The sequence below is a fragment of the Ictidomys tridecemlineatus genome, chromosome 10, assembly GCF_052094955.1.
Source record: "Ictidomys tridecemlineatus isolate mIctTri1 chromosome 10, mIctTri1.hap1, whole genome shotgun sequence".
Lineage (NCBI taxonomy): Eukaryota > Metazoa > Chordata > Mammalia > Rodentia > Sciuridae > Ictidomys > Ictidomys tridecemlineatus.
The window spans coordinates 127,728,186-127,753,186 of record NC_135486.1 but is presented as its reverse complement, the minus strand read 5'-3'; the positions used below and the strand labels follow the sequence as shown (position 1 = coordinate 127,753,186).

At 44.3% G+C, this 25,001-nt stretch overlaps 1 protein-coding gene across 1 annotated transcript in view; it reads left to right on the top strand.

Annotated features, from left to right (window-relative positions):
• The first annotated feature begins 2,975 nt into the window (after positions 1–2,975).
• Lcmt1 (leucine carboxyl methyltransferase 1) overlaps positions 2,976–25,001 on the top strand; it is a 42,846-nt gene continuing 20,820 nt past the window's right edge. Inside the window, exons 1-4 of the mRNA XM_005323766.5 lie at positions 2,976–3,250; positions 18,685–18,776; positions 19,672–19,793; positions 24,613–24,689. Of these exons, the coding sequence (XP_005323823.1) occupies positions 3,138–3,250; positions 18,685–18,776; positions 19,672–19,793; positions 24,613–24,689 (404 nt within the window). The 5' untranslated portion in view covers positions 2,976–3,137. The remainder of the gene's footprint in view (positions 3,251–18,684; positions 18,777–19,671; positions 19,794–24,612; positions 24,690–25,001) is intronic.

Here is a 25,001-nt window from a genome sequence, read left to right as displayed (position 1 = left end):
AAAAAAAAAAAAGTATGAAATATGTGATTGCAACCTCCCTATATATGAAAAAATGGTGAAGAGTTCTAAAGTACAAGTTACATAAAATTAAAAAGCAAGTCGCTTTCATGAATAAGTCCCATTCCCCTTTCCATTGCTAGGGAAACCACTCTAATGGTTTTCTTTTCATTTGTTTTCTTTCAGATCCTTTAGAAATAAATGTGTATGCCGGGCACAGTGGTACACACATGTAATCTCAGCGACTTGGGAGGCCGAAGCAGGAGGATCGAAAGTTCCATATCAGTCTTAGCAACTTAGTGAGACCCTGTTATTAAATTATTTGTCTTTGCTCGCTCTCTCTCCCCCTGCCCCCCCCCGCCTCTCTCTAGATTTCTAACTTTAGACCTTCCTTCTCAGTCTCTTTATGACTTCTTATTTCTGACCAGTTTTTTGTTCTCCAAGTTTCCATCTTCAGCTAATGCGGTCTTCGATTTTTCCCTGTAGTCTCAGGACAAGCATCTCTACTGAAATCAGCCTTTCACTGATGTTTGCTAAGTTGATCCCCGGGTCACTAAAGAGTCTGGGGTGACGTCTCCAGCACCTTGTCATCTGGAGACAGGAAAGACCACCCCCACTTGAAGGCAGAATATGCCCAGATTTGGCTCCAACTATAGCAAGGAGGTCTTGGAACTTGTGTGTTGCTGCCTCTGTGACCCAAGGAATAACGGGGCAGTTGGGTATGGGGAGCCACAGGCTCAGGGTCTGTGAAAACCTCTGTTTCCAGAATAGCGTAGACTGTGGCCAGTAACCATTCTAACGGCTGAAACGCAGGTGCAAAAATGGCAGTTTTTGCATCAGAAGTCCATGGGCATCTTATGATCATCTTAGGCCATCCAGAGACTCCAGGAAGCATGAGCAGAGGTCACCACATCCTCTTCACTGCAGGAGTCTCTGAAGGCAGTAACAAGAGTGCTTGTTGATTTGAATTTGGACAAATTCTAGAGCCTCTTGTTCGCGGAACCCTGCCCAAGCTGGGCACATTGCTAATTTGCAAGTGACAGCATAAGTGTGTTTGAGTAAAATTTGTAAGTAACAATACTATTAATAATATTCCCTCCAGAATCCAAAAAGACCTAAAAGGTGTTGGACATGTAGGTCCTTAATAACTGTGTCCCTCAAAAAAATGTCCTCAAAGGAGGATGTCATAAAGGTAATAAACTTGTACTCCTGGAGAAAGGCAGAGATGATTAGGACCTTGCCTGTAAATATTGTATTCAGGAGCAGAATTGTTTAGGTACACTGTGGGTAGCCAGGTCAAGTCTGAACTGTGTCCCTTTGTAGATAAAGGCAAACTGTGGTTGAGAGGTCATTGAAACAGGCAGATCTTACTATCCAAATCTAGACACTGTGATCGGTACCTTATACTACTTGCTGTTGACATTTATTATCCACTAACACTCATGGAACATGTATACTGCCAAGCTGGGACACTATACCTGCTCAGTGCTTTGTAGAGAACCACCCCTTGGAGAGGACCAGGCTGAGAAAAATGCCCTGCCCTCACCACCCTCCCCAGCAAATCTTAACCTCAGCTGTTCCCCCTATCATTTCTAGAATGCGAAGTGAATATTTGCTATTTGCGCTGTTTTATTTTGCTTTTTCTTGAGATGAGGGGTCTCATTATATCACTGAGGATGGTTTTTGAACTCCTGAGCTCAAGCAATTCTTCTGTCTCAGCATCCCAAGCAGCTGGGACTATAGGCAATGGGCACTGGCGCCTGATATATACCCCACTCCCGCCCCGGGCTGTAACCCAGAACCTTCTGAATGCTAGGCAAGTGTTCTACCACTACACCCTCCAGAACTATTCTGCTTTTTTTTTGTTGTTGTTGTTGTTTGTTTTGCTTAAATAGGTTATAATTAAAAGTTTAAAAGTTTGAATATATCCCTTCCCTGCTTCCAACACAAAGCAGATACAACGGAATATATGAACACATTTCTTGTTTTTCTTTTTCTTTTTAATATTTATCTTAAGTTTTAGGTGGAAAACAATATCTTTATTTTACATTTATGTGGGTGTACTGAGGATCCAACCCAGTGCCTCATGCATGCTAGGAGAGCACTCGACCACTGAGCCAAACCCAGCCCCCATATTTCTCTTTAATTTATAAAATGCTTTACAACAAATCCAAAACAAAATATCTGTAGTGAACATTTTGACTATGTATAACAATGAAACAAAGGCGTGAACTCACTCCTACTTGAGAAACTGAAGATATGCCTATGAATCCCCCGCCGTGCCAACCCAGTGCCTTTCCCTAATTTTTGTGTCCCACACTCCCCAGGCCTTGATTCCTGGGACACTTTCCCTTGTTGCTTTGCCTTTCTATACATTATTTTATCATATACATAATTTTCTCTAATCAACATTAGTTTTGCTTGGTTTGCACTTTATCACTTTATCTTTCTTTCACTGAATAATTTATTGTTCTAACATTTAGCAGTTTATTTTCATTGTTACATAGTTCTTCAAGCACTACCTCCTCCACAACATTTCAAAGGAGATTCTGTGTGCAAAGATCTCTGCACAGGACCTGGCAGAGAGTGTCAGCCCTCTCTAAAAGTTGTTAAATCGTTGAATAACACTGAGCCCTTTTTTTTTTTTTTTTTTAATTTTTCCTGGCTGGATTCTCTGCCCTTCCCTCCAGTGCTCAAGATCCTGCTAGCTCTTCTGCCCTGAGTTAATCATATTTACAAAATTTTGTGACCAGCAACCAGGAACCAGAAGTCCTCCCAAAGCAACCCAGACTACTCTTCCCGGGGAGCATTGCGGCACTCTTAGGTCATTTTCAATTTCCCTGCTCTTGAGGCACACTTCCGGGTTATGTGGGCGGAGCCAAAAGAGTCATCCAATGAGCAGCTCCGTGGTCTGAAAGGGCGGGGAAACAGCCCAATGAGCGTCACTGCAGAGGAGCCAATCAGCTAGAAGTTTGCTGGGGCCGCCTGCGGGGGCGGCGTCACTGAGCCGCGCCAGCTGAGCGGGTGGAGCCCGGCCCCTCTATCCTGCCTCTTCAGAGTGGTTTGCTCCTTGCTCCGCCAACTGTGGACCCCCGCTTCCATGTCCCTGGTGGGCACAGCACTACGGAACCTCCACGCCCATGGCTGCTAGCCTGAGGGAGCCCTCTTTCATCTCCTCTCCTTCCTCGTCCACCTGCGACACGGACGACGAGGGCGTGCGCGGCACCTGCGAAGATGCTTCTCTGTGCAAGAGGTGCCCGGCAGGCGCGGGGCTGGGGGCGGGCCCCGGGGTCGGGGCCTGGGTGCGGGGCGGGCCTGTGTCTGGGGACTGCGCCCGGACCCCGGAGAGGGATGCTGAGCGCAGCTCCAGCGACCCTCGGTCGCACCTGTGAAGCGCACGGAGCAGGGGTTCCCGGCACGGAAGAGCCTCGGTACCGGGAATGGGAGGATGGCGCTGGACAAAGCGCACACGGTCTATGCCTTTTCCCTGTCAAGACGGACGGACATGTTGCACACAGTAGCTACAACCTTGCTGGGTTGTGGGAAGTGTAGATTTCCCCTCCTTTGTAGGTTACATTTGGGGGGTGGTCGTGCCCCATTGTGCCCTTGAGACTCATGCCCATGAAGGGGAGGTGACTGTCCAGGGCCACATAATGTTTGTTTGCAGAGCCAGTAACACAGAGAGGCATGAGAATTGGTGGTGTGGAAGGAGGTGTGTGTGGGAAGCATTTCCAGTGCAAATGGACCTCAGAGAAAGAGAACACGAGGCTTGTGGGTCCTCTTTTCATTCATTCAGCTTATTTATTGGGAGAGGACTTCGTGCCAGGTCCTTTCTTGGGGCTGATGAGTGGGGTTTCAGTCATTGTGAATAGATGGCAAGGAAGTATGTGTGGGACATACTGGAACTCACAGCCTCGTTGGGAAAGACAGAAAACAAATTGTTACTCGTGAAATCTATAATTATAACTTTGTGTTGTGTTGTGGGAGGTGCAAGGTGCCATTAGCGTTTGTAATTTAGACCGTGATGTTTAGGTTGAGAAGAAAAGGCTAAGTAAAAAGGTGTAGGAGAGTGTTCAAGCAGAGCGAGAGAGGAGTATGGATTGTTAGAACAACAGAAAGAACTGGAAGAAGCAGGCAGGGGTCAGGGTGGTATTGTAGAGTGGGGAATTCCAAAGTTTTGGATGAAGGATTATACTTTTAATAGGTTCTTAGAGAATAAGTATAGTCGTTTGGGGCTTGAACTCTGAAGCCAGACTCTTGTGAAACTGATCTCTGCCACTTACAAGTTGTGTGAACTTTGGGCAAGTTCCAAACACATTCTGCACCACATTTTTCTGATCTGTAAAATTGGTATGGTATTAATGTTCACTTGAAGGTGGTTTTTTTTTTTCTTTAAAGAGAGAGTGAGAGAGGAGAGAGAGAGAGAGAGAGAGAGAGAGAATTTTTAATATTTATTTTTTAGTTCTCGGCGGACACAACATCTTTGTTGGTATGTGGTGCTGAGGATCGAACCGGGGCCGCACACATGCCAGGCGAGCGCACTACCGCTTGAGCCACATCCCCAGCCCCACTTGAAGGTAGTTTTGAGGATCCAACGACATTTAGTATTAGTTTAGCAATCAGAGCAGTGCGTGAGTTAATAGGTGTTAGTGGCGGTTGATTAAATAAATGAAAAGATCCATATGTAGTCAAGTCTTGGACACAGTTCCTGATGAGATTTATGAATTTGAAGAGATTACATTTGCCTTTATTTCTCCTAGCTTTCAGGTATCTTTGATCGTATCTATAGCACTGTTGAATCAGTAATGTATTTTTCTCATATTGAGTGTCATTTTCTTAAAAATATTTATTTGTTTGTTGTAGTTGGACACAACACCATTATTTCACTTATTTATTTTTTTTATGTGGTGCTGAGGATGGAATCCAGGGTCTTGCACATGCGAGGCGAGCGCTCTACCCCTGAGCCACAACCCCAACCCCTTGAGTGTCATTTTCTAAGAGAGAAAATTCTTTTCAGCAGTTCTTAGGATCATACTAATTTAATATTTTTGGTAATTTTTTTGTTGTTGTTGTAAACTTGCTTTCTTAAAACAAATAATGAACCGGGCATGGTGGCACACACCTGTAATCCCAGCGGCTCAGAAGGCTGAGGCAAGAGGATCACAAGTTGAAAGCCAGTCTCAGCAATTTAGTGAGGCCCTCAGCAACTTAGTGAGACCCTGACTCAAAATAAAAAGGGCTGGGAATGTGGCTCAGTGGTAAAGCGCCCCTGGGTTCAAGCCTCTGTAACAAAACAAAACAAACAACAACAGATGTTGGCCTACTTTAGACCCATGAATCAGAATCTTCTGGAATATGTTCTAGTTATGAAGACTTCATGTTTTTGCCATCTGGATGCATTTCATCAGTGTTTTGTTTTGTTATCCACTGAGTTTTCCCTTTCTGAAAAAAACATGCCATGAGAGTTTTTGAGAATTTTAAAATTAATTTTCTAATTATATTGCAGGACTCAATGTCTTTCAGTTTCTATGGTTCTGTGATCGATCGACATCTGTACTATAATACAGTAAGCCCTTAAATTTTGGCAAAATTTATGATATTAGGATTTCTTGCATAAATTATGGACAAATTATTCTCCTCGTTGTGCCTCATTCTTCTCATCTTTAAAATGGGGACAGTACGGGTAATGTATCTTTTATGTGTGATGATCCAAATGTGATAATTAATGCAAAGTTGTTAATACATGATTTGGCACAAAGTGAAGCCCTCAATTATTAGTAATGTTTTTTCCTTGGTACCAGAGATTGATCCCAGGGGCGCTTTAGCACTAAGCCACATCCCCAGCCTTTTTTTTTTTTTTTTCTTATTTTGGGACAAGGTCTCTCTAAGTTGCTTAGGGTCTCACTAAGTTGCTTAGGCTGGCCTTGAACTTACGATCTTCCTGCCACAGCTTCCCAAGTTGTTAGTATTACAGGTGTGCACACCATACCTAGATTATTAGTAGTTTTGATTTCCCTTTAGTCTGGTATTATTTGGTTGAAGTTGCTGAATATGTAGTAGCTGTGAGTCTGGTTTTTCTTGTAACTGTGGCCTGTAACCTTGACCTAGAGCCATAAAGTCCCATTGGTCAAACACCTGGTATGTCTCATTTTCCAGGCAGAAAATGGCCGGATTAAGGCATTTCTTAAGAGAAGGAGTTTTCGTTCTTAAGGAACTTGATTGGTCATGGTGAGAGCGATTATGATAAGGGAAGAGCGTACCTTCCCTTGCTTTCTTTTATACATACCCTCTGTTTTAATGAGCTTTGCATCACTGTGACCAGAATACTGATCAGAACAACTTAGGGGAGGAGGAAAAGTTTTTTGGGGGGCTCAAGATTTCAGCGGTTCAGTCCATTGCTGAGTCCATTGCTCTGGGCCCAAGCTGAGGCAGAGCATCAAGGCTGAAGGGCCCCTGTGGAGGGAAGGGGTTTGGGTGGGCCAGGAGATGCACCCTTCAGCACGAATACCCCATGACCCACCTCCTCTAGCCACTCCTTTTATCTGCCTATAGTTACCACCAAGTCCATGCAAACTAGCATGTTACTGATTAGGTAACAGCTCTCACAATCCAGTTGTTCCACCTGTGAATATTCCTGCAGAAACATAGGGGCTTTGAGGGAACACCTCATATCAAAATCATAACACCTTTACCCACCCGTCTGCTCCTTGTTCATATTCTGACTCAGGCAGGGGGACTTCGCCACGTCCTCCAGAGACACACCTATAGCTAGATGACGTTGGCATATCACCTGTTTGCAACTAGGGAGAACACAGACTGGGGGGGCTGTAGGTCATATCAATAAGAGGGTGTTGAAAAGAGCTTTTAGGATTTGGGTTTGGCTGGGTGATTGGGGAAGCAAAAATTAGCTCTGGATTGAGTGCTCATAGGAAGAGGGGACAACTCTGTGACCCTGTAGCCCACTAGTCTTTTCTAGAAGGCGGTTTGGCTGAGTAGGACTGAAGCTGTTACTCACAAAGAAGCCAGTCACTCGCCAGCTGGGCCCGAGGGGTGTTTGGTATTTTGTGGGTGGCACAGTGACCTTGTTTTTATCTATGCTTAGACAAAATTATGAAGTGCCCTGTTTTTGTCCTTCATCTCTGTTGCAGAGTGCCAGTGTGCTGGTGTTCTCAGAGATTGTTTGTGTCCAATAGGAGAACACCACGGCCTCGCTCTGGTGCCAGGCCAGCCGCCCACAGATTGAGGCCTGGCTCACAGTGGCAGGCCGGCTCCCGGGCGTCAGGGCTGCTTTTCTCCTTTCACAGAGAAAAGGTGGATCTTGAAAAGATGCACGGGGGTTTTCTAGGCAGAGGAAGATGGCTGATCAGAGCCCTTGAGGTGAAGCAGAGCAGAGTGTGGGGGAACTTGAGTGGGGGGGGGGCAGCAGGAGAGCATCTGCAGAGGTCATCAGGGAACGAATCGTGGAAGGTCCCAAGGAGTGTGCGTTATCCTTGGGATGTTCACTGGGGTACTGACGTGATTGGGGCATATATTTTAGCTAAATCCTCAACAGCTGTGCAGGAGACGGGCCGGGCCGTGACAAAGGGGTGTTTTGTCCCTTCCCATAGCCCTAGTTCTTGCGTAGGCTCTCCTCCCCGCCTCAGCCCTTCGTATATTCATCCTTATTGTTCTTCCTGCTGCCAGAGTAGTTTTCAGAATCACGGATCTTGTAACTTACTTCAGTCTTTGGATTCCCCCTCAGTCACAGGGTACAAATCTGCACTCTGTTGCATGACCCATTGCACCTTTTTCATGATTTGGTCACCCTCGTCTGGACATTTGACAGCCACCTGTAACTCTCTACTTGACTGTCTCAGAATGATCTCAAGTCCCCTATTTCCAAACCTGTGCCTATGATTATCTTCACAGGTCTGTCTCTCTGCCACCCACCACCCTCAACTTAGCGATGGGTGCCATTCTTCATCTAGTTCATGTGTAAGACAGGTGGGATCATCTTGGCAGTACCCTTTCGCTTTCCCCTTATGTGGTCAGTCTCATGCTGGTTCCCTCCTGAGTATTGCTGGGATTTGCTTCCTTCCTTCCACCTCTGCTTCTGGCATCTCAGCCCAAGGTGAAGTCAGCCGTGGCCCAGCCAAGGCCCTGGTCAGCCTCCTGTGTGCCACCCCCATCACTCTTAAATTCTCCCAAACCATATCTCACAGTGGAGCCACAGGTTTGGAAAAGGTCCACTTGATTATGTCGCTTCCTAGCTTAATGGCTCCTGTTGCAGTTTGAAAAAGACCAAAGTCCTTCCCCAGACTTCAGGAGCACTGCCTGCTCTGCCCTGTGTTCCCAGCACTGCTTCATACCACTCCACTCTCCCTGTGCCGTCCTTCCTCAGGGCCATCAGCATGTCATTCCCTCTGCTTCAGATGCTTCCTCCCACCTTCCTTTGACTAACTGGTTCCACGTCAGTTCATGGAATAATGCATGCATTCATTCAACATTCTTTTATTGCGTGCCTGCTTAATTTATGGAGGTGCTGTTCTTGATACCGTGGATACAGAAGTGAACAAACCAAATGAGCTCTTATGGACCATTGATCCCAGTGGGGGAAACAGCCAGGAAACAAATAAGCCAAATACCAGCATGCCAGTTGATGCATTCTTGTTGGAAGGAGTTGTGATTTGAGAGGTGGTAACCAGGGAAGGTAAATACAGTCTCCCAGGTAGAGACTAGAGAGTGGAAGGCCCTGAGGCCAGAGCTGGCCCTACCTGTTCCAGGAAAAGCAAAGCCAGAGTGAGAAGGTGAGGGGTGTTGGTGGAGAGGTTGCAGGCCATACATAGTAGGCTTTCTTTTTTTTCTTTTTTATATTGGGGATTAAACTTAGGGACACTTTACCACTGAGATACATCTCCAGACTTTTTTAAAATTTTGAGACAGGATCTTGCTAAATGGCTTAGGGCACTGATGAGTTGCTGAGGCTGACTTGAACAATCCTCCTGCCTCAGCTTCCTATGTTGCTGACATTATAGGCCTGCACCACCATGCCAGGCTCTACTAAGCTCTTGTAAGGATCCAGTTTTTACCCTGAGATCAGAGTCATGGTGGATTTGGAACCCAAGAGTGAAAAGATCTGAATTGAGTTTTAGCAGGATCAGTGCAGTTTCTCTGCTGGGAACAGACTGTAGCAGGCGAGGATGGCGGCAGGGAGATTAAATCTACTAGTGCAGGGAGCATCCGAAGTGACAGATGCTGTGCTTGGTAGAATGGTAGTGGAGGAGGTGCTGAGAAGCATCAGGCTCTGCATGCATTTGGAAGATGGAGCTGATATAATATGCTGACAGATGGATGTGGGGTGGGACTGAGGAGTCCAGGATGGCTCCAGGGTGCTTGAATAGCTCAGATGTGGCTCTGTCAAAGAGGTGCTCTGACACCACAGATCTCCGCCTAGCATCCCCTGGGTCTCTTTTGTAGTCAACAGCCCAGAAGTTCATTACTTAATGTTTGTCTACCCCAAACTTGACACAGAGCAGCGACCATGCCTGCCTGTGTGCCATCGACATTGAAGACACACAGTGATTATTTGTCATGTTAGAAGCTGAATATGCACATGTTCAAGATTACATTTCCTGATGAGGTCTTAAAATTCTTTTTTTCTCTTTTACTGGTTTTGAGCAGTCTATATATTTTTTATTTTTTGTTGTTGTCAGTGTATCTTTATTTATATGTGGTGCTGAGAACCCAATGCCTCACACATGCTAGGCAGGTGCTCTCCCACTGAACTACAAACCCAGCCCTAGTCTATATTTTTTAAGAAACCAGATCAGGGCCTGTAAGGCTGAAATTTCATTGTGAAACTTACAGCCCTTAATTTAGTTTCTTTACCAAATTGAAAAATGCCCTCCCTTCCTCCTGACCTGGAAGCAGGTCCCAGGGTCACCTGCAGGCAAAGCCAGATTTTTCCCGAGGGCTCTGGCCCTAGGCCTTTCCAGCACATTGCGTCTTATAGCTGAGCCCCAGGGAGCAAGGTAGAGATTTGATCTGAAATGTTTTCAAGGTAGGTACTATTTTCCATTCCCAGAGAAGATTTGCCACTTCAGAAGTAGAACATTCTGTTGAAGATAAATGAGCTGCAAAACTTGTCCATGTGTAAAGTAAAATAAATTATGGAGGACTTCTTTCTTTGCTTTTTCAGTTTTTTAAAGGAACAAATTCAGTTTTGGAAAATATCTGTCAAAGATAATGATCTTGGATCTAGAATATCAATATCCCATAATGTTTTCCTCTTAAAAGCTTAATTTTGTAATGGCAGTGGTGAGTACCTCCCTGCCCCCTTTAGTGCTCTAATGTGGGCATTTGGCACGTGTCATTTCACCCAGGCTTGCCTCATTCTTTTTTAATGGCTGCATGGTGTTCTGGGTGTGGTGGTGCTTTAACCATTCTTCTGTTGTTGTACTGAGATGGTTCTGTTTTTGCTACTCAGATCATGCTGTGGTCAGCATCTTCCCACATGTGTTTGAGTATTCCTAGGAAAGATATTTGTGGGATGAAATTTCTGTAAAATTGTCCCGGGAAGAGGTTGTATTAGTTTCTTTTCCCATTCACGTTGAATGAGATGCAAATATTGAATATTGTCAGTTTCTAAATTGTTTCATGAACTGGCAAATGGAAAATAATAGTTTTTAAATTTGAAATTGGCAGATTTTTGTGTGATCCCTATCTACATATCTCCATATCGCTTCTTATTGGGTTGTTTGGCTTTTTCTTGTTTGTTTTGTTTTGTTTTGCTTTTTGGCAATTCTGGAGATTGAACCCAGGGTCTTATGCATGCTGTGCAAGCACTTTTTTTTTTTAAAACTACTGAGCTTCATCTTGTGTGTTTATTATTGGTTTGTAAGAACTTTCTCTATCAAGGATTGGACTCTGTATTTGTTGCAGTGTTTTCTGGAAAGCTGCTACATGTCTTTCAGTTTAACTTGTTCAGTGGGTTTTATAGTAACAGAAGTAGTAAAGCTTTATGTTGTGAAATCTGACAATCTTGCCTGGCATGGTGCACACACCTGTAATCCCAGCTATCAAGGAAACTGAGGCAGGAGGATTTTAAGTTTGGGGTCAGCCTGAGCAACTTCATGAGATCCTGTCTCAAGAAAACAAAAATAAAAAAGAAGGGCTAAGCATGTAGCTCAGTGGTAGAGCACTTGCCTAGCATGCAGGAGACCTGAGTTCAATCCCCTGTACCACAAACTCTTCCCCCACAAAGTCTGACAGTCTTTTTTTTTGATATATATATATATATGCCAAAGCCAATGTCTCGGCTTGGCACCAGAATCACGAGCCACCACACACCTTTGTAGGTTCAAACAGCAATTCTTTATTCCCGCTCTCACACCGCCTCCACACAGGTCCAGGGGCAAACACGTTCTGCCGTCTCCCGCACAGTTCACCTACTCCACGAGGCTATCTCCAAATCCCATTTTAATCTCATGAGAACTCAACGGGAACAAGCAACAGGAACACCCTAATCCCAGCAATAATCCTCAACCTCTAACTTCCCTAAAACCCATTATCTTAAACTGGCAACGCCTTAAACTCAAGGAGCCGGTTACTTCCTCAAAGCTGATCAGCTCTAAACCCGGATCCGCCTTGGTCCTTGAGCAAGGTCACCTTATTAAAGCATGCATGCAATGTCCCATCGAATGTCCTCTAAGCAGCATGGGGTATGCTTGGCAAGGAAATTTCGATACGTCATTCCTACTTGGTAATGGCCCTCAGCATATATATATATATATATATATATATATATATATATTTTTTTTTTTTTTTTTTTTTTGTAGTTGTACACAGTAACTTTTATTTATTTTTATATGGTGCAAATGCCTGGGGAGTGAAAAGACTGAGGAGCCAGTGGTAGGTGACTGGAAATTGAGAGCAGTGGTGGGTTGAATCAAGACTGGAAAATGTTGAAGATCTTTCCAAATCTGACAGAAAAGGTGGGGGGCGTGGAGTGGGGAATAGGAGAATAGAGGGAGATAATTTACATATAATAAAATGCTAAATCTTCGTGTTTTTTTTTTTATAAAGAGCGAGAGAGGAGAGAGAGAGAGAGAATTTTAATATTTATTTTTTAGTTCTCGGCGGACACAACATCTTTGTATGTGGTGCTGAGGATCGAACCCGGGCTGCACGCATGCCAGGCGAGTGTGCTACCGCTTGAGCTACATCCCCAGCCCCTCGTGGTTTGTTTTGATGAGTGATATAATTATATGCATCTTTGTACCACCACCCAAAACAAAACATGTTTCTGAAACTCCAGAATGTTCTCTCATATCTCCTTCTAGTAAGTCTCCTACCAACCATTTTCTGATTTTGGCTACTGTTAGAGTAGATTTGCTTATTCTTGAACATCATATACATGGATTTGTATAGGACATATTGTTTTGTGGGTTTTTTTTTTTTCACTCAACAGGTTACTTGAAGTTTATCCGTGTTGCGTATGTTGTCAAAGAAAAACAAAGCCAGGTAATAAAGTGCTGTTGGGAGATTTTAATCAGTACTAACTCTTAGAGTTCAGTTTAAGCCAGCGTGAATTGAACTAACTGAACTTGAGTTTGAGTAGAGGTGACTAGTTGTTTTAGGGGGAATGATGAAGCAGGGCGGTGAGCAGGGGCTCAGTAGGTTCAGGAGGTGAAAAATTACAAAGAGCAGGAAGGCTGGTTGGTTCATGGACACCCAGCTGGCTTTGCTAACTGGTGCTTTTGGAAGTTAGGCTCCTGCTTCACATGGAGGCTGAGGCTAGAGCCCTGTCTTCAGGTATTGAATGAAATGGCCAGTTCTTTTGGCAGCCTTGAGTTTCCTCAGGCAGGAACTTGAAGGGGTGATGGGCTGTTAGAAATTATGTTCGTGTTTGCTCAGATCTTTGTAGGCCAAGGCTGAGGCCTGTCAGGAAGAAGGCTCAGAGGAGCCTGGCTAGAGTTGGGTCCAGGAGAGAATCTTTGTCAATGTAAAATGATTTGCATCTTTTTCCTGGTGTGTGATTTTTTTTTTCTTCCTGAGCTGATGGACATTCACACCGTGTCCAGCGTTGCCTTTGTAAATGGGCTGTGAACATTCTTGTATAAGACTTTTCATTTCTCCTGGATTCTCCTTGCTAGGAGTAGAATTGCTTAATCATAGGGTGGTTGATACTTAACTGCCAAACTAATTTCCAAAGCAGCTTATCAGTTTACACTTCCACCAGCAATGTCTCAAAACTCCAGTTGCTCTTTATCTTGTTAACATGGGTATTGCCTAGAGGTGCCAGATAGCATCGAATTATGGCTCAAAATGACATTTCCATGGTGACTCATTTTTCACATTGGCCATTTTGATATCTTTTATGTACTGTCTATTCAAGTCTTTTGTTAATTTATTATGTATTCTAGATAGGAATTCTTTAACAGATGTGGGTGTATTGTACATACTCTTATAGGAAGGTAAAATTTAAAAATATAATTTAAAATAGCATAAAAAACTGGGAGTAAATTTAATGAAAGACAGGGAACACCTTTACACAGAAAACTATAAAATGTTACTGAGATATTAAGGGCTTAAATGGGAGATACATTTTGCTCAGACATTAGAAGATGTGATATAAAAACCTTAAGGTTTTTATTCTTTTCAATTTAGTATATACAGTGAGATCCCAATCAAAATACTATCCATATTTTTTGAAGAAATTAACAAATGTATATAGAATAGAGGATCTATATCATTGCCCCCTACCCTCCCTCCCTCTGCAAAAACAAAACAAAACAATTTCAAAATAACAGAGTTGGAGAACTTATACTGCTCAGTTTTGACATTATTAAGTTTTAAGATTTGCTGTAACACTGTAGTAAAAAAAATAGTGTGGCCCTGGCATAAAGATGGATGAATTGATGAATAAAATGGAACGGATAATTCAGAAATAACCTACATATGTACTGTCAGTATTGATTTTAGCCTCAAGTAAGTCAGTTCATTGGGAAAAGGAGAGTCTCTTGACCTGGTAATTCTGGATCATCTGGATTTTCAAATGGGAAAGAAAGTGTTGACCCCTACTCATTCTGTATGTATGAGTCATGGGTGGATTATAAACTTGTACGGCAAAGCTAGAATCATAGAGCTTCTTATGAAAAGGAGAAAATATTTGCAACATTGGAAGACCAAATGTTTCATAGACAGAGTGCCAAAAACACTAACTATAAAGGAAAAGTAGATATTTTAAGAAAATGAATAGGCAAACCTTGTTCATGATATATGTTCTTAAATCCTTTTTTCCCCAAAGTAGTTTAGCATTATTTAGATCCAGAACATCTTGTTATTATATTACATATTGGTTGTTGTTTTATAAAGTTAGAGATGGGACTTTGACCCAGGGAACTCTAACTGGATTCCCCTGTTTATTTCATCGTGTTGTGAATTTTTAATCCCTTTTTCATTTATACTTTGCCCAATAGCAGAGCGAGTAGATTTTATTTTATTTTATTTTTTTTAAAGAGAGTGAGAGAGGAGAGAGAGAGAGAGAGAGAGAGAGAGAGAGAGAGAATTTTTAATATTTATTTTTTATTTCTCGGCAGACACAACATCTTTGTTGGTATGTGGTGCTGAGGATCGAACCCGGGCCGCACACATGCCAGGCGATCGCGCTACCGCTTGAGCCACATCCCCAGCCCAGATTTTATTTTTAATTGACACATAATAGTTGTGCATACTTATAAGGTATAGTGTGACATTTCATTACATGCTAAAATGTGTAATGATCTGATCAGGGTAGTTGGCATATCATATATTTACCATTTCTTTGCGTTAGAAGCATTCAAAATCCTCTCTGCTAGCGAAATTAGTTGTGGTCAACAATAGTCATCCTATTATCTGTAGAATATTAGAAAGTTATTGCTTCTATTTACCTGCACTCCTGTACTTGTTAACCATCCTCTATCCATTCTGTCCCACACTCTTCCTACGTATGGTAAATAGTATTTTCCATTCTACTTCTCTGATATCACTTTTTTAGCTTCCACATAAATGTGAGAAGGGACAGTCAATTTTAGATCACATTAATTCATATAAAATAATTATATATTAGATGAAACCAGAAGACAAAACAGATAGTATTTTGGGAGATGGGGAATAATTGTTGACTGTGAGTCTTCTTAAGTGTCAAGGCCAATTTTTTTAGGTGGTTCAAGTAAAGACTGGCAGATGAACTCAGACCTCGTAAGCAGGGCAACAAATGCAATCTCCATTTAGGTGTAGTCTGTTGCCCTTAAGATTTTGCTTCCTGCTTTCCATTTATAGTCCAAGAATAAAACCATCAGGAAATAGAAACTAAAGATGTGACCAAAAGAACTGAAAGAATAACAATAAAATTCAAGTTGGAGATAGTACAACATCTTAAAAGACTACAGCAGTATGCTGTTAAAACCCTAGTCTTGAAATCTTAATGGGAACAGTCAATTGATTTTTGTATTCACAAATACATACCTGTATACACACATAGGCATACACACACACACACACACACACACACACTTTAAGCAACCAAAGTGTTAGGAGGGAAACAAGAAGTGAGGATAGGGGAGATCTAAATCCAGGTGGGTAAGTAGGTTTGAGAGGTAGTAGAATCCCACTACATGCCTAGAAGTTCCATAGCTTGAGGAGCTGCCTGACTTTGTTTGCAAAGCAGCCTTCCTCCTAGGCTTTTCCAAGGGTGATCTGTGTTCTTATTTGTCAAGCATTTGGAATAATGCCTGGCTTGTCCTAAGCCCTCAGTGAGGTGACAGCCTTCCTCCTGGCAGGGACCGCAGGGAGGGCCCCTTCCCTTCCCCAGCCTGCTGGGAGGGATCTTACACCTCTCTGCTGAAGGACCCATTGTTGGAGTTGACACTCATGCAAAGGGATGCGGCCTGTAAATGCTTCTGGAGTGAATGCGCGGTTGGACTGGTTCTCACAGAGGAATGTGGAATGATTTTAGGTGGGACCAGCCAGACATTTTACATTTCAATAGGTAGGAATTTATTAGTGTCTCCCTAGGAGAAAATGCTCGAGCCAGTCAGCCCTGGGAGTTAGGCAAATGCCTGGGGAGTGAAAAGACTGAGGAGCCAGTGGTAGGTGACTGGAAATTGAGAGCAGTGGTGGGTTGAATCAAGACTGGAAAATGTTGAAGGGCTTTCCAAATCTGACAGTTTTGATTCTTCCAATCAGTTTTAAACAGGAAGTCAGGATATATGGAAGCAGGGGAAGTTGTTTAGGTTTTTATTTTGAGCAGAGGAGCGCAGTGGAAATGGACCGCAGCATCCAGGATGGTGTGAGGACATGCTGTTGGCAGCACTGGGTGACTCGGTGCTCGCTGTGGGCAACGTGTGTGTGTGTGTGTGTGTGTGTGTGTGTGTGTGTGCGTGTGCGCGCGCGCGCACGCGGGCAGACAGCTTACATACAGTCATAGAGATAGCTATACGATACAGATACATTTTTCTAACTATTAGGAACATCCTCTGCATATAAGTTTTAGTCTGCTTTGTTCCTGGGATGTTCATACCCCCCTGTTCAGTGTTCCTGGAGAAAGCTCCTGTGCTATTGCTGCTGTTCACTTAGGGTGAGCCGTGAAGTGGACCGGTTAGGTCTGGCCCGTGGGTCCCGCTGTTCTGCCTGTTGCCGCAGCACCTCGCATACGGTTGTGTTGCTCTTGTTTCCAGCCGCAGCGCTCGAGCGCCCTCTTCCCCCTCCTCCTACAAAGCCAAGGTCTATTAGAACGTGGTTTTGTTGCCGGTTTGTTAAAGGAGATATTGCTGTTTTTGCTTTCATTTTGCATTTTCTTTGATCACCAGTATTGTTTTCTTTGGTGGGGGGGAGTACTGGGGATTGAGCCCAGAGACGCTTTTCCACTGAGCTACACCCCTAGATCTTTTTATTTTTTGTTTTGAGACAGGGTCTCAAAATAAAAAGTTCAGGGGGCTGGGGATGTGGCTCAAGTGGTAGAGCGCTTGCCTAGCGTGCACGCAGCACTGGGTTTGATTCTTAGCACCACATAAAAATAAAACAAAGATATTGTGTCCACGTAAAACTAAAAAATAAAAAAAAAAAGTTCAGGCTGGCCTCGAACTTGCTATCCTCCTGCCTTGGCCTCTGGGATTCAGAGGTGCACCACTGTGCCCCATCGGCAGACACTTTCTAAATTCCTCTTTCCTGTCTCCTCTCAGCAGAAGGCACAAATGAGCACTGTGTCAATTTAGGGTTGGACAGAACCTCAACTGCAGATAGGGCTTTCTCCCACTAGATGGCACTGGAAGACCCTTTGAAATCAGCGTTGAACAGTGGGAAAGCATGTTTTCCATTGCACCTAGATCTTCAGCTCAAGCCTGAGACAAAACCTCCGACAGCTTTAACCCTTACTAGTGCATGCTGATATTTTCTATTTTACTTTCCTTCCTATTAAAAAAAAACAACAGGATTGCACACTAATTTCATGACAGTGGGTCACAATTTACTGTTCCAAAAGTAAATTATTTTAGATAACTGAGAAAGTTTACTGTTGTAAAACTTTGCAAGTGTACTGATTTCCTTTGGGAAGTTTGGATCACCGAATCCTACCTGTCAGTGAGTGTGTTTTGCATGTTTGTGTATTGAGTTTGCTGCGTTGACCCATGTGCTTCCCTCATGGGTGTCTGGATGTGCAAACAGATGAGAGAGCTTGTGGGAGACAGGTTTGCACAGAATCTGGCACCTACTGTAGCAAGGTAGGAGTAAGCCTTGATGGTGGTACAAAGAAAAGACAAGATATGGCATCTGCTTCAGGAGCTTAGAATCCGCCTGGGAGACATCACACGTGCACGCACACAGACACACACATACACATACTTAAGTTCCTTCCTAGTTGTGTAGGAACATGGAAATGGAGGTATGCAAAGGGTACCAGTTAGGATGTTTTAGGCTGCGAGTAAGAGGCCTGCCTTAAATTGCCTAAACAATAGACGCGTATCACACAGACTATATGTTGACAGCAGAGCAGCTGCAGTTCCACAGAAATTTAAGGTGGCCTTGGGATCTAGGCTCTTCTTGTCATGACTTGTCAGTTGTCCTAAGGCCAGCTGTCATGGTTGCCAGAAGGTGTCCAGAGCATGATCAGGGCTTTAGCTCCTAGACTTGGAGTACTGAAACTACTCCTTGGAGTACAGATACTGCTCCTGGTATGTAGAACTTAGACTTTGGTCATGTTTTCTGAGTTGGTTTATTTGTTCCTGGTTTCCCCACTGTGATCTCTAAAGAAGTGTCATTACTAGTACTTGATTCAGAATTGGGAGAAATACTTAGGTAGCAATTTGTGATGCTCACCAGTATCTTTGGTTCTTCCTCTGGGCCCACACTGTTTAGTTTTGTGCAGCTACCTGGTCAGCTCTGACCAGTGAGTTCAGAGTAAACAGAAGTTAACAGTGTTCTTTATGAAGATGAGTGGGGTTTTTGCTGTTTAGAGTCCTAGGGAAGGAGAGAAACGACCATTGTGGGATCCGTAGTGGGCGGTTTAATGTGACAGTGGATGGATGAGTCTATTTAAAGGTGCAGTGGGGCTCTACGTGTGCATTTATTGTCCTTTGTGGTACAGTTGTCCTCTATACCTGGGACCTGGGCAGTGGAGTCTGGGCCTGACCCACCAGCTGCACTCATGGCCTACTCTTTGGCCCCTTCCAGGTTTGCAGTGAGTGTTGGCTACTGGCATGATCCCTACATCCAGCACCTCGTGAGGCTGACGAAAGAGAGGAAGGCCCCTGAAATTAACAGAGGCAAGTACCATCTCCCTCCCCACCACCTGCTCACCACATAGGAGACCTGAGGTTTTAGAGATTCGTTCTTAAAATAAGTTCTAGCAGGCACTCCTTTAACAGAATATCCTAGCTAGGAATAATCCTAGCTTCCTTACCAACACACTGTGCTATGAAACTTTATTTGTAGGTGAGGTTGAAGGTCATTTTCTTTTATGAAAACCCATTTATATATCTTTTACCATGAGCTGTTTGTTCATGTATGGGATTGCTTTCTACTTCTTTGTTATGGTGTTGGTTAGTGACACTATCAGGCTTTGTAAGAAATTTTCATTAAGAAAAATCAAGGACTCGAGGCAGGTGCATGATTTATCCTCAACCCCACAAAGAAATTGGCTGAATGACCATAATTCCCCTGTGTGCAGGGAATCTTGGCCCCCAAAGAGGAATCCTTTGGGTAGGGTCTATAAGAAATGCCAAGAAGCAGGGCATGTGGCACCTGCCTACTATCCCAGCTACCTAGGAGACTGAGGCAGGAGAATTACAAGCTGAAGGCCAGCCTGGGTGATTCAGCAAGACCCTGTCTCAAAATAAAAGTAAAAAAATATATATATATTTTAATTTAAAAAAGGGTTGGGGGTATAGTTCTTTGATGGAGTGCCCCTAGGTTCAATCTCCATATTGCATAAAAAGTAAACAAAAAAAAAAAAAAAAGAAAGAAAGGCAAAGAGATTTTAAAAAGCAGTGGTTCCTGAGCACATGGGTGAGCTGTTTTCCTTTGCATCTCTCCCATGGTCTTAAGGCAGATTTCCTAACAAATGTTATAGAGATGGGGACCCCTCGTGGTGCTTGGTTCTGGTGAGGTGGGTTTGTAAGGAAAACTCTGGGTGATGGCTTTTTCTCTGTCCTCTCAAAGGATATTTTGCTCGAGTCCATGGTGTCAATCAGCTTCTAAAGGCTTTTCTCCGGAAGACAGAATGTCATTGTCAGGTTCTTAACCTTGGGGCTGGGATGGATACCACCTTCTGGAAACTAAAGGTAAGTGAAACCCCCCTCCTGCAACCTGTCCAGTTGTTTCAGTTTAATTTTTTTTTTAATGACAATACCTGTATTTTTATTTATTTATTTTTATGTGGTCTGAGGGTCGAACCCAGCGCCTTGCACATGCTAGGCAAGTGCTCTACTGCTGAGCCACAGCCCCAGTCCCACAGTTTAATTTTTTGAAGACATTTTCCTCGGTCAGAATTTTTAAAAGTATTTTAAAAGGTACACAGTGAAGCCTGTCTCCACCCGTCGCCTGCCTGCAGGCTCCCCACAGCCACTGTCTGTCTCAGGTTTTCTCTCAGCAGGGTCCTAATGAAATCAGGTTGTTCCTCATTGCTGTTGTTTCACGTGGGATTAGAATAAAAACCCATGTATTTCCCCTATATGTGTGGATATATATCAGGAAGAAAATTCTATCAGAATTCCTGGGCAAAGAGCATTTATAATTTTTATTTTTTTATTTTTTTATTTTTTTATTTTTTATTTTTTTTTAAATTTTAATATTTATTTTTTAGTTATCGGCGGACACAACATCTTTGTTTGTATGTGGTGCTGAGGATCGAACCCTGGGCCGCACGCATGCCAGGCGAGCGCACTACCGCTTGAGCCACATCCCCAGCCCAACATTTATAATTTTTATAGTAACCAGGATCTGTTCTCTACATCATGACATCTTGTAAAATTGGGAGGTTTGCAGGGCTGGGGTTTGACAGTCAGGTGCACAGGCCTGCTGTGGTGGCTCTCTGATGGGATCTTTGCTAGGGCTTGGGGGCCAGTCTGATTGCACACACTCACGTGGAAGGAAACCTGGTTCTAGGTAGTGGCAAGATCAGGACTAAAGTGCTGCTCTTTTGACTCCAAGACTTGATTTTTATTGCTAAGTCTTTTCCCTATAATATCTTTCCTGGTTCCATATTCTTTTTTGTAGGTTTTTTCAGATTTTTCTTGGTTCTTCTGTGAGGTCAGTCATGAAGCAATAATGGGTGCGTGCATTTCCCCAGTTTTCTGGCAGGTCAGACCTAGGTGAATTAGAGTGCGTGGACATCACCCGATCTGCAAAGCTCGTCCCTAATCAGCTCACCTGATAAGGTTTTGGTCCTCGAGGTTCCAGCCTTTCTCTTACGTGAGAAACCAGTGGCCTCAGCGTAAGTCTTGAGGTACATCGTTTGCCTCTGTGTTCTTTGAGATAAGATAACTAACACTCGTGAAATGCTTCAACACACATGACCTCATGAGCTAACATGAGAGCTTTGGGAATGGGGGTCTTAGAAAGATGGCAGAAATTGGGCTGTGAGAGGTTTTTTCATCCAGGATCCTACAGTCAGGCCTTTGGATTAGGGAACACATTGGAATCAGCTCATCAAATCCCAAATCCCCTCTTCTTTACATATGGCCCCTGTGGTTGCTCAAGGGGTTCTCTCTGGTGACATCCCCTCTTCTGTGGGTCTGTTATGTCTTTGTAGTGTGGTGTAAGGGCCTGGAGCAGACACCACAGAAGAGGACATGTTGTTATAAGTCACTGCAGAAATCTCTCCATTGGGCCCAAGACCCCCTCATCTCATGATTGACTTTTTACCCCATCTTGTAGGTGGGTTAATAATTAATCTGAGATTTTTATTTCTGAGCAAAGTACGCTGAGGTTAATGTACCCCTTCCAAGAAAAAATGTTGTCTCTCAGTAGTGAGGAAGGAGAATTGCAGAATATCTAAAAGTCCTTTGTGGAAACTTAACACTTTTGTTGATAATTACATTGGTCTGATATAATTTTTTTTGGGGGGGGTTCTTATTTTTAAATATTTATTTTTCAATTGTAGTTGGACCCAATACCTTTTTATTTTATTCATTTATCTTTATGTGGTGCTGAGGATCAAACCCAGGGTCTTACATATGAGAGGCAAGCGCCCTACCACTGAGCCACAACTCCAGCCCAGGTTCTTTTTTAATATGTGTAGGTAGTTCCCTTGTTTGCTCTTTTAGAGTAGGAGTTGCAGACTCTAGGCCATGGACCAATCTGCTTTACCACCTGTTTTTGTGAGTAAAGTTTTATTGGAACACAGTTACTTCCATTTGTTTGCGTATCGTGCTCTGGCAGCATATGAAATGATGACAGCAGAGTTGATTAGTTATAACACAAACCATCTGGCTTGCAAAGGCTAAAATATTTATTTTCTGGCCCTTTGCAGACAAAGTTTACCAGTCTCTGTTTTAGAGTTACATATTTTGGTGAAAGTCTAGGGAAACTCTCATCCATGATCCTTTTGTCTCGTGTATCCTCACACCCTCCATCTGGGATGGTTCCTTTGTACCTGCAGAGTTTAGCAGGGAGTCATGGGCTCTCTGCGGCCACTACTGCCTGAGCTCCTTCCATGTCATCTCAGGGGAGATTCCTGTCTGCAGGAATGCCAGTAATTCACAAAAAGAATAAGAGGGGAGCAAAGTCCTTTAAGGTGCCTCTGCTTCTTGATGTTTCCATACAAAGGCCCAGCTGTGTAGGGGAGGCGGCCAGCATGTTGGATCCCCTTTGTGTCTGAGTGACGCTCTGTTGCCAGCTGTCCTCGGGCAGTGGTACTGGGTCTTAGCTGTCTTCCACATCAACTCACGACTCGCAGGCTCTTTGGGTGTGGAATGTCAAAGGTGTAGAGAATCAGAAGCAAAAGTCGGGACATCACTTGGTGAAGCCATTTTTCTCCTGTCAAAATCGAGAAGGAAGGGGTCTCCTAAAAGTGCCAGCGTGTTGTTTGGAAGTGCTCCTCTGCAGTGGCCTCTTGTTCAGAGTCTCAGGTGAGCCGGCGCCAGGGCCAGCTCTTGAACAAGGAAGCTCTTCTGTAAGAGTTGGGGGACGCTCTGCTGTCCCCTCAGCACTGGATGTTCGTGTTTCTCATTGTCTGTGGAACTTCAGATGACTCTTACCTCTTAGTCCCCTGCGAGTAAAAATTTGTTCCTCTGTGGTGCTGGGAATGGAACCCAGGGCCTCCTGCATACCAGCCACTGAGCTATGTCCCCAGCTGTCAAGGAGCGTTCTGTTTTGCTCTTGAGGGGGCGAAACCCAGGGCCTCACAAGGGCTAAGTGTGTGCTTTCCTGCTGAGCCCCACCGGCCCCGAGTACACACGTCCTTAGGCGGTCTTGTGGGGTGTCTTAGCAGACGTGGCTTCTGTATCCCCTCTACACATGTCCTCTCAATATTTTCAAGGCCCAGCTCTTAAGGCCACAGGTGTGTGCTTGACTCTGAAGTGTGGATAGCTGAGGCTCAAGACTCCAGGTCTCCTAGGATGCATCAGGGATGTCTTTTCTTACAAAATTAAGCCCCAGGCTCTATCCCCTGGGATTTCAACCTGAGGACCTTCTCGGGTGGACAGTTAGACCTCACAGCCTCATGTTTGCTCTAAAGGTGGCTTTCCTGCTAGGAATGAGTGCTGTGACTTCTTCTCCGTCATGCTGTCCTCGGTGTCAGCTCCTCTGAACGTCCGCCCTCGGTGTCAGCTCCTCTGAACGTCCGCCTGCTCCTCCGTACCTGGTCTTCCTCTCTTGTCGCTGTCTTTAGGTGGTTCCCCTGTGTGCCTAGTTGCTCAGGTTAGAACTCTCCTTTCCTTCATTGCATCTTGTACCACTGGAGCCATCGCCAGGTTCAAAATATTGGTGGTTTTCTTTTTCATCCTTTTGAAAACCATAAGGAGTTCTTTGTTCCTGGGGTATAAATACAGATGGGAAGTGGGATGTGACATGAGCGAAAAGGGAGAGGCTAGCCCTTGTTTCTTGCAAAACCTTAGAGGCGTGAAGAATTGATGGGGGCAACTTGTAGTGTGCAGCTGAAGGAGACCAGGAGGGATGCTGTTGGAGTGGGCAGGAGGTGACCGCTGAGGAGGAGTGGCTGGGTTTGAGAGCTCAGTGGGGCGAGTGAGTGAGCGAGCCAGAGGAGGGTGGGCAGGCGGCTGGAGGGACCATGCACCACTGGACGGGGTGTGTAGCCAGCAGTCAGGGTAGGGAAGGTGGACAGGAAGCAGGGCCGTGGGCGTGTGTGTCTTTCACACTTGCTGTCTGTGGCCCACAGTGAGAAGCTCATCCCGAGCCAGGACCCAGGCCTGTGCAGCTGTGCCTGTCAGCAGTGAAGGCACAGAGGGGAGGTTGACCAGGGCAGGCTGCCTTCCGGGGGCCCGTTACCTCCGTAAGGCTCGCAGCCCCGAGGTGCAGTCACTTTCTTTACTTTTTAAAGGAGGACCTCTTGGCTTAGAGAGTTCAGCGATTTCCCAGACCTCACCACAAGTAAGACGTAGAGCTGGGATTTGCATCCTGCCCTGGCTCTGGAGTGCCTGTTCCCCACCACGTCAGCGTAACATACACAGAACATACACATAACAAACAGAACACAACCACCAAAACTCAGCTCCAAAATAATACTTAACCCTCACTGCATTTGTCATAGTAGCTATTTTATTATATTTCATCCAGGAAATGCTGGTCATGTTGGTTTCCTGACCCTCTCTAGTTGTCTCAAGCTGCTTTTGAAGAAAACTGTGTTTGTCCTACTTCCCAGGTGCCTCCATTGTAGACGCCCCCTCTAGGTCAGGCTCCCTAGACTTTCTTACGTGGACTCTATAGAAGCCTCCTAATGTTACCTGCATCCAGTCTTCCTTCCCTCAAATCCGTTCTGCTTATTGAAACCAAAATAATTTGAAAAATATACTTCTGACCATACCAGTCCCCTGACCTGAAACCTGTATTCAGCCGCATAGCTCTTCAGCACTTAGTGCTTGGCACATGGAAAATTATCAACGAGTGGTGAGTAAAGAAATGATTTTGTGTGCTTTTCCCCAGGATGAAGATCTTCTCCCAAGTAAATATTTTGAGGTTGACTTTCCAATGATAGTTACAAGAAAGCTGCACAACATCAAGTAAGTGTGGTTTCTTGGAGGGGAAGCCTGTGGAGGTGAGCCCCTCTCGTGGTGGATAGGAGGTTTGCATGCTGGAGACTTCATTCCAGGTCACTGCTTTACTTGGACCTCCTTCCCACTTACTTTTCTGCCCTGGAACCCTTGTCCCTACATGTCATGTAGACTTAAGCAAGGATTGCACCTTCCTCTAGGACTCTTCTGTCCTTTGATGTGATTTCTGTGAAAATGGCCCATCATAGTTGAATGACCTGAAATTTTGTCTCGTTTACTTTCTCTCTTGGGCACAGAAAGGTATCCGACCAGAATAGCTGT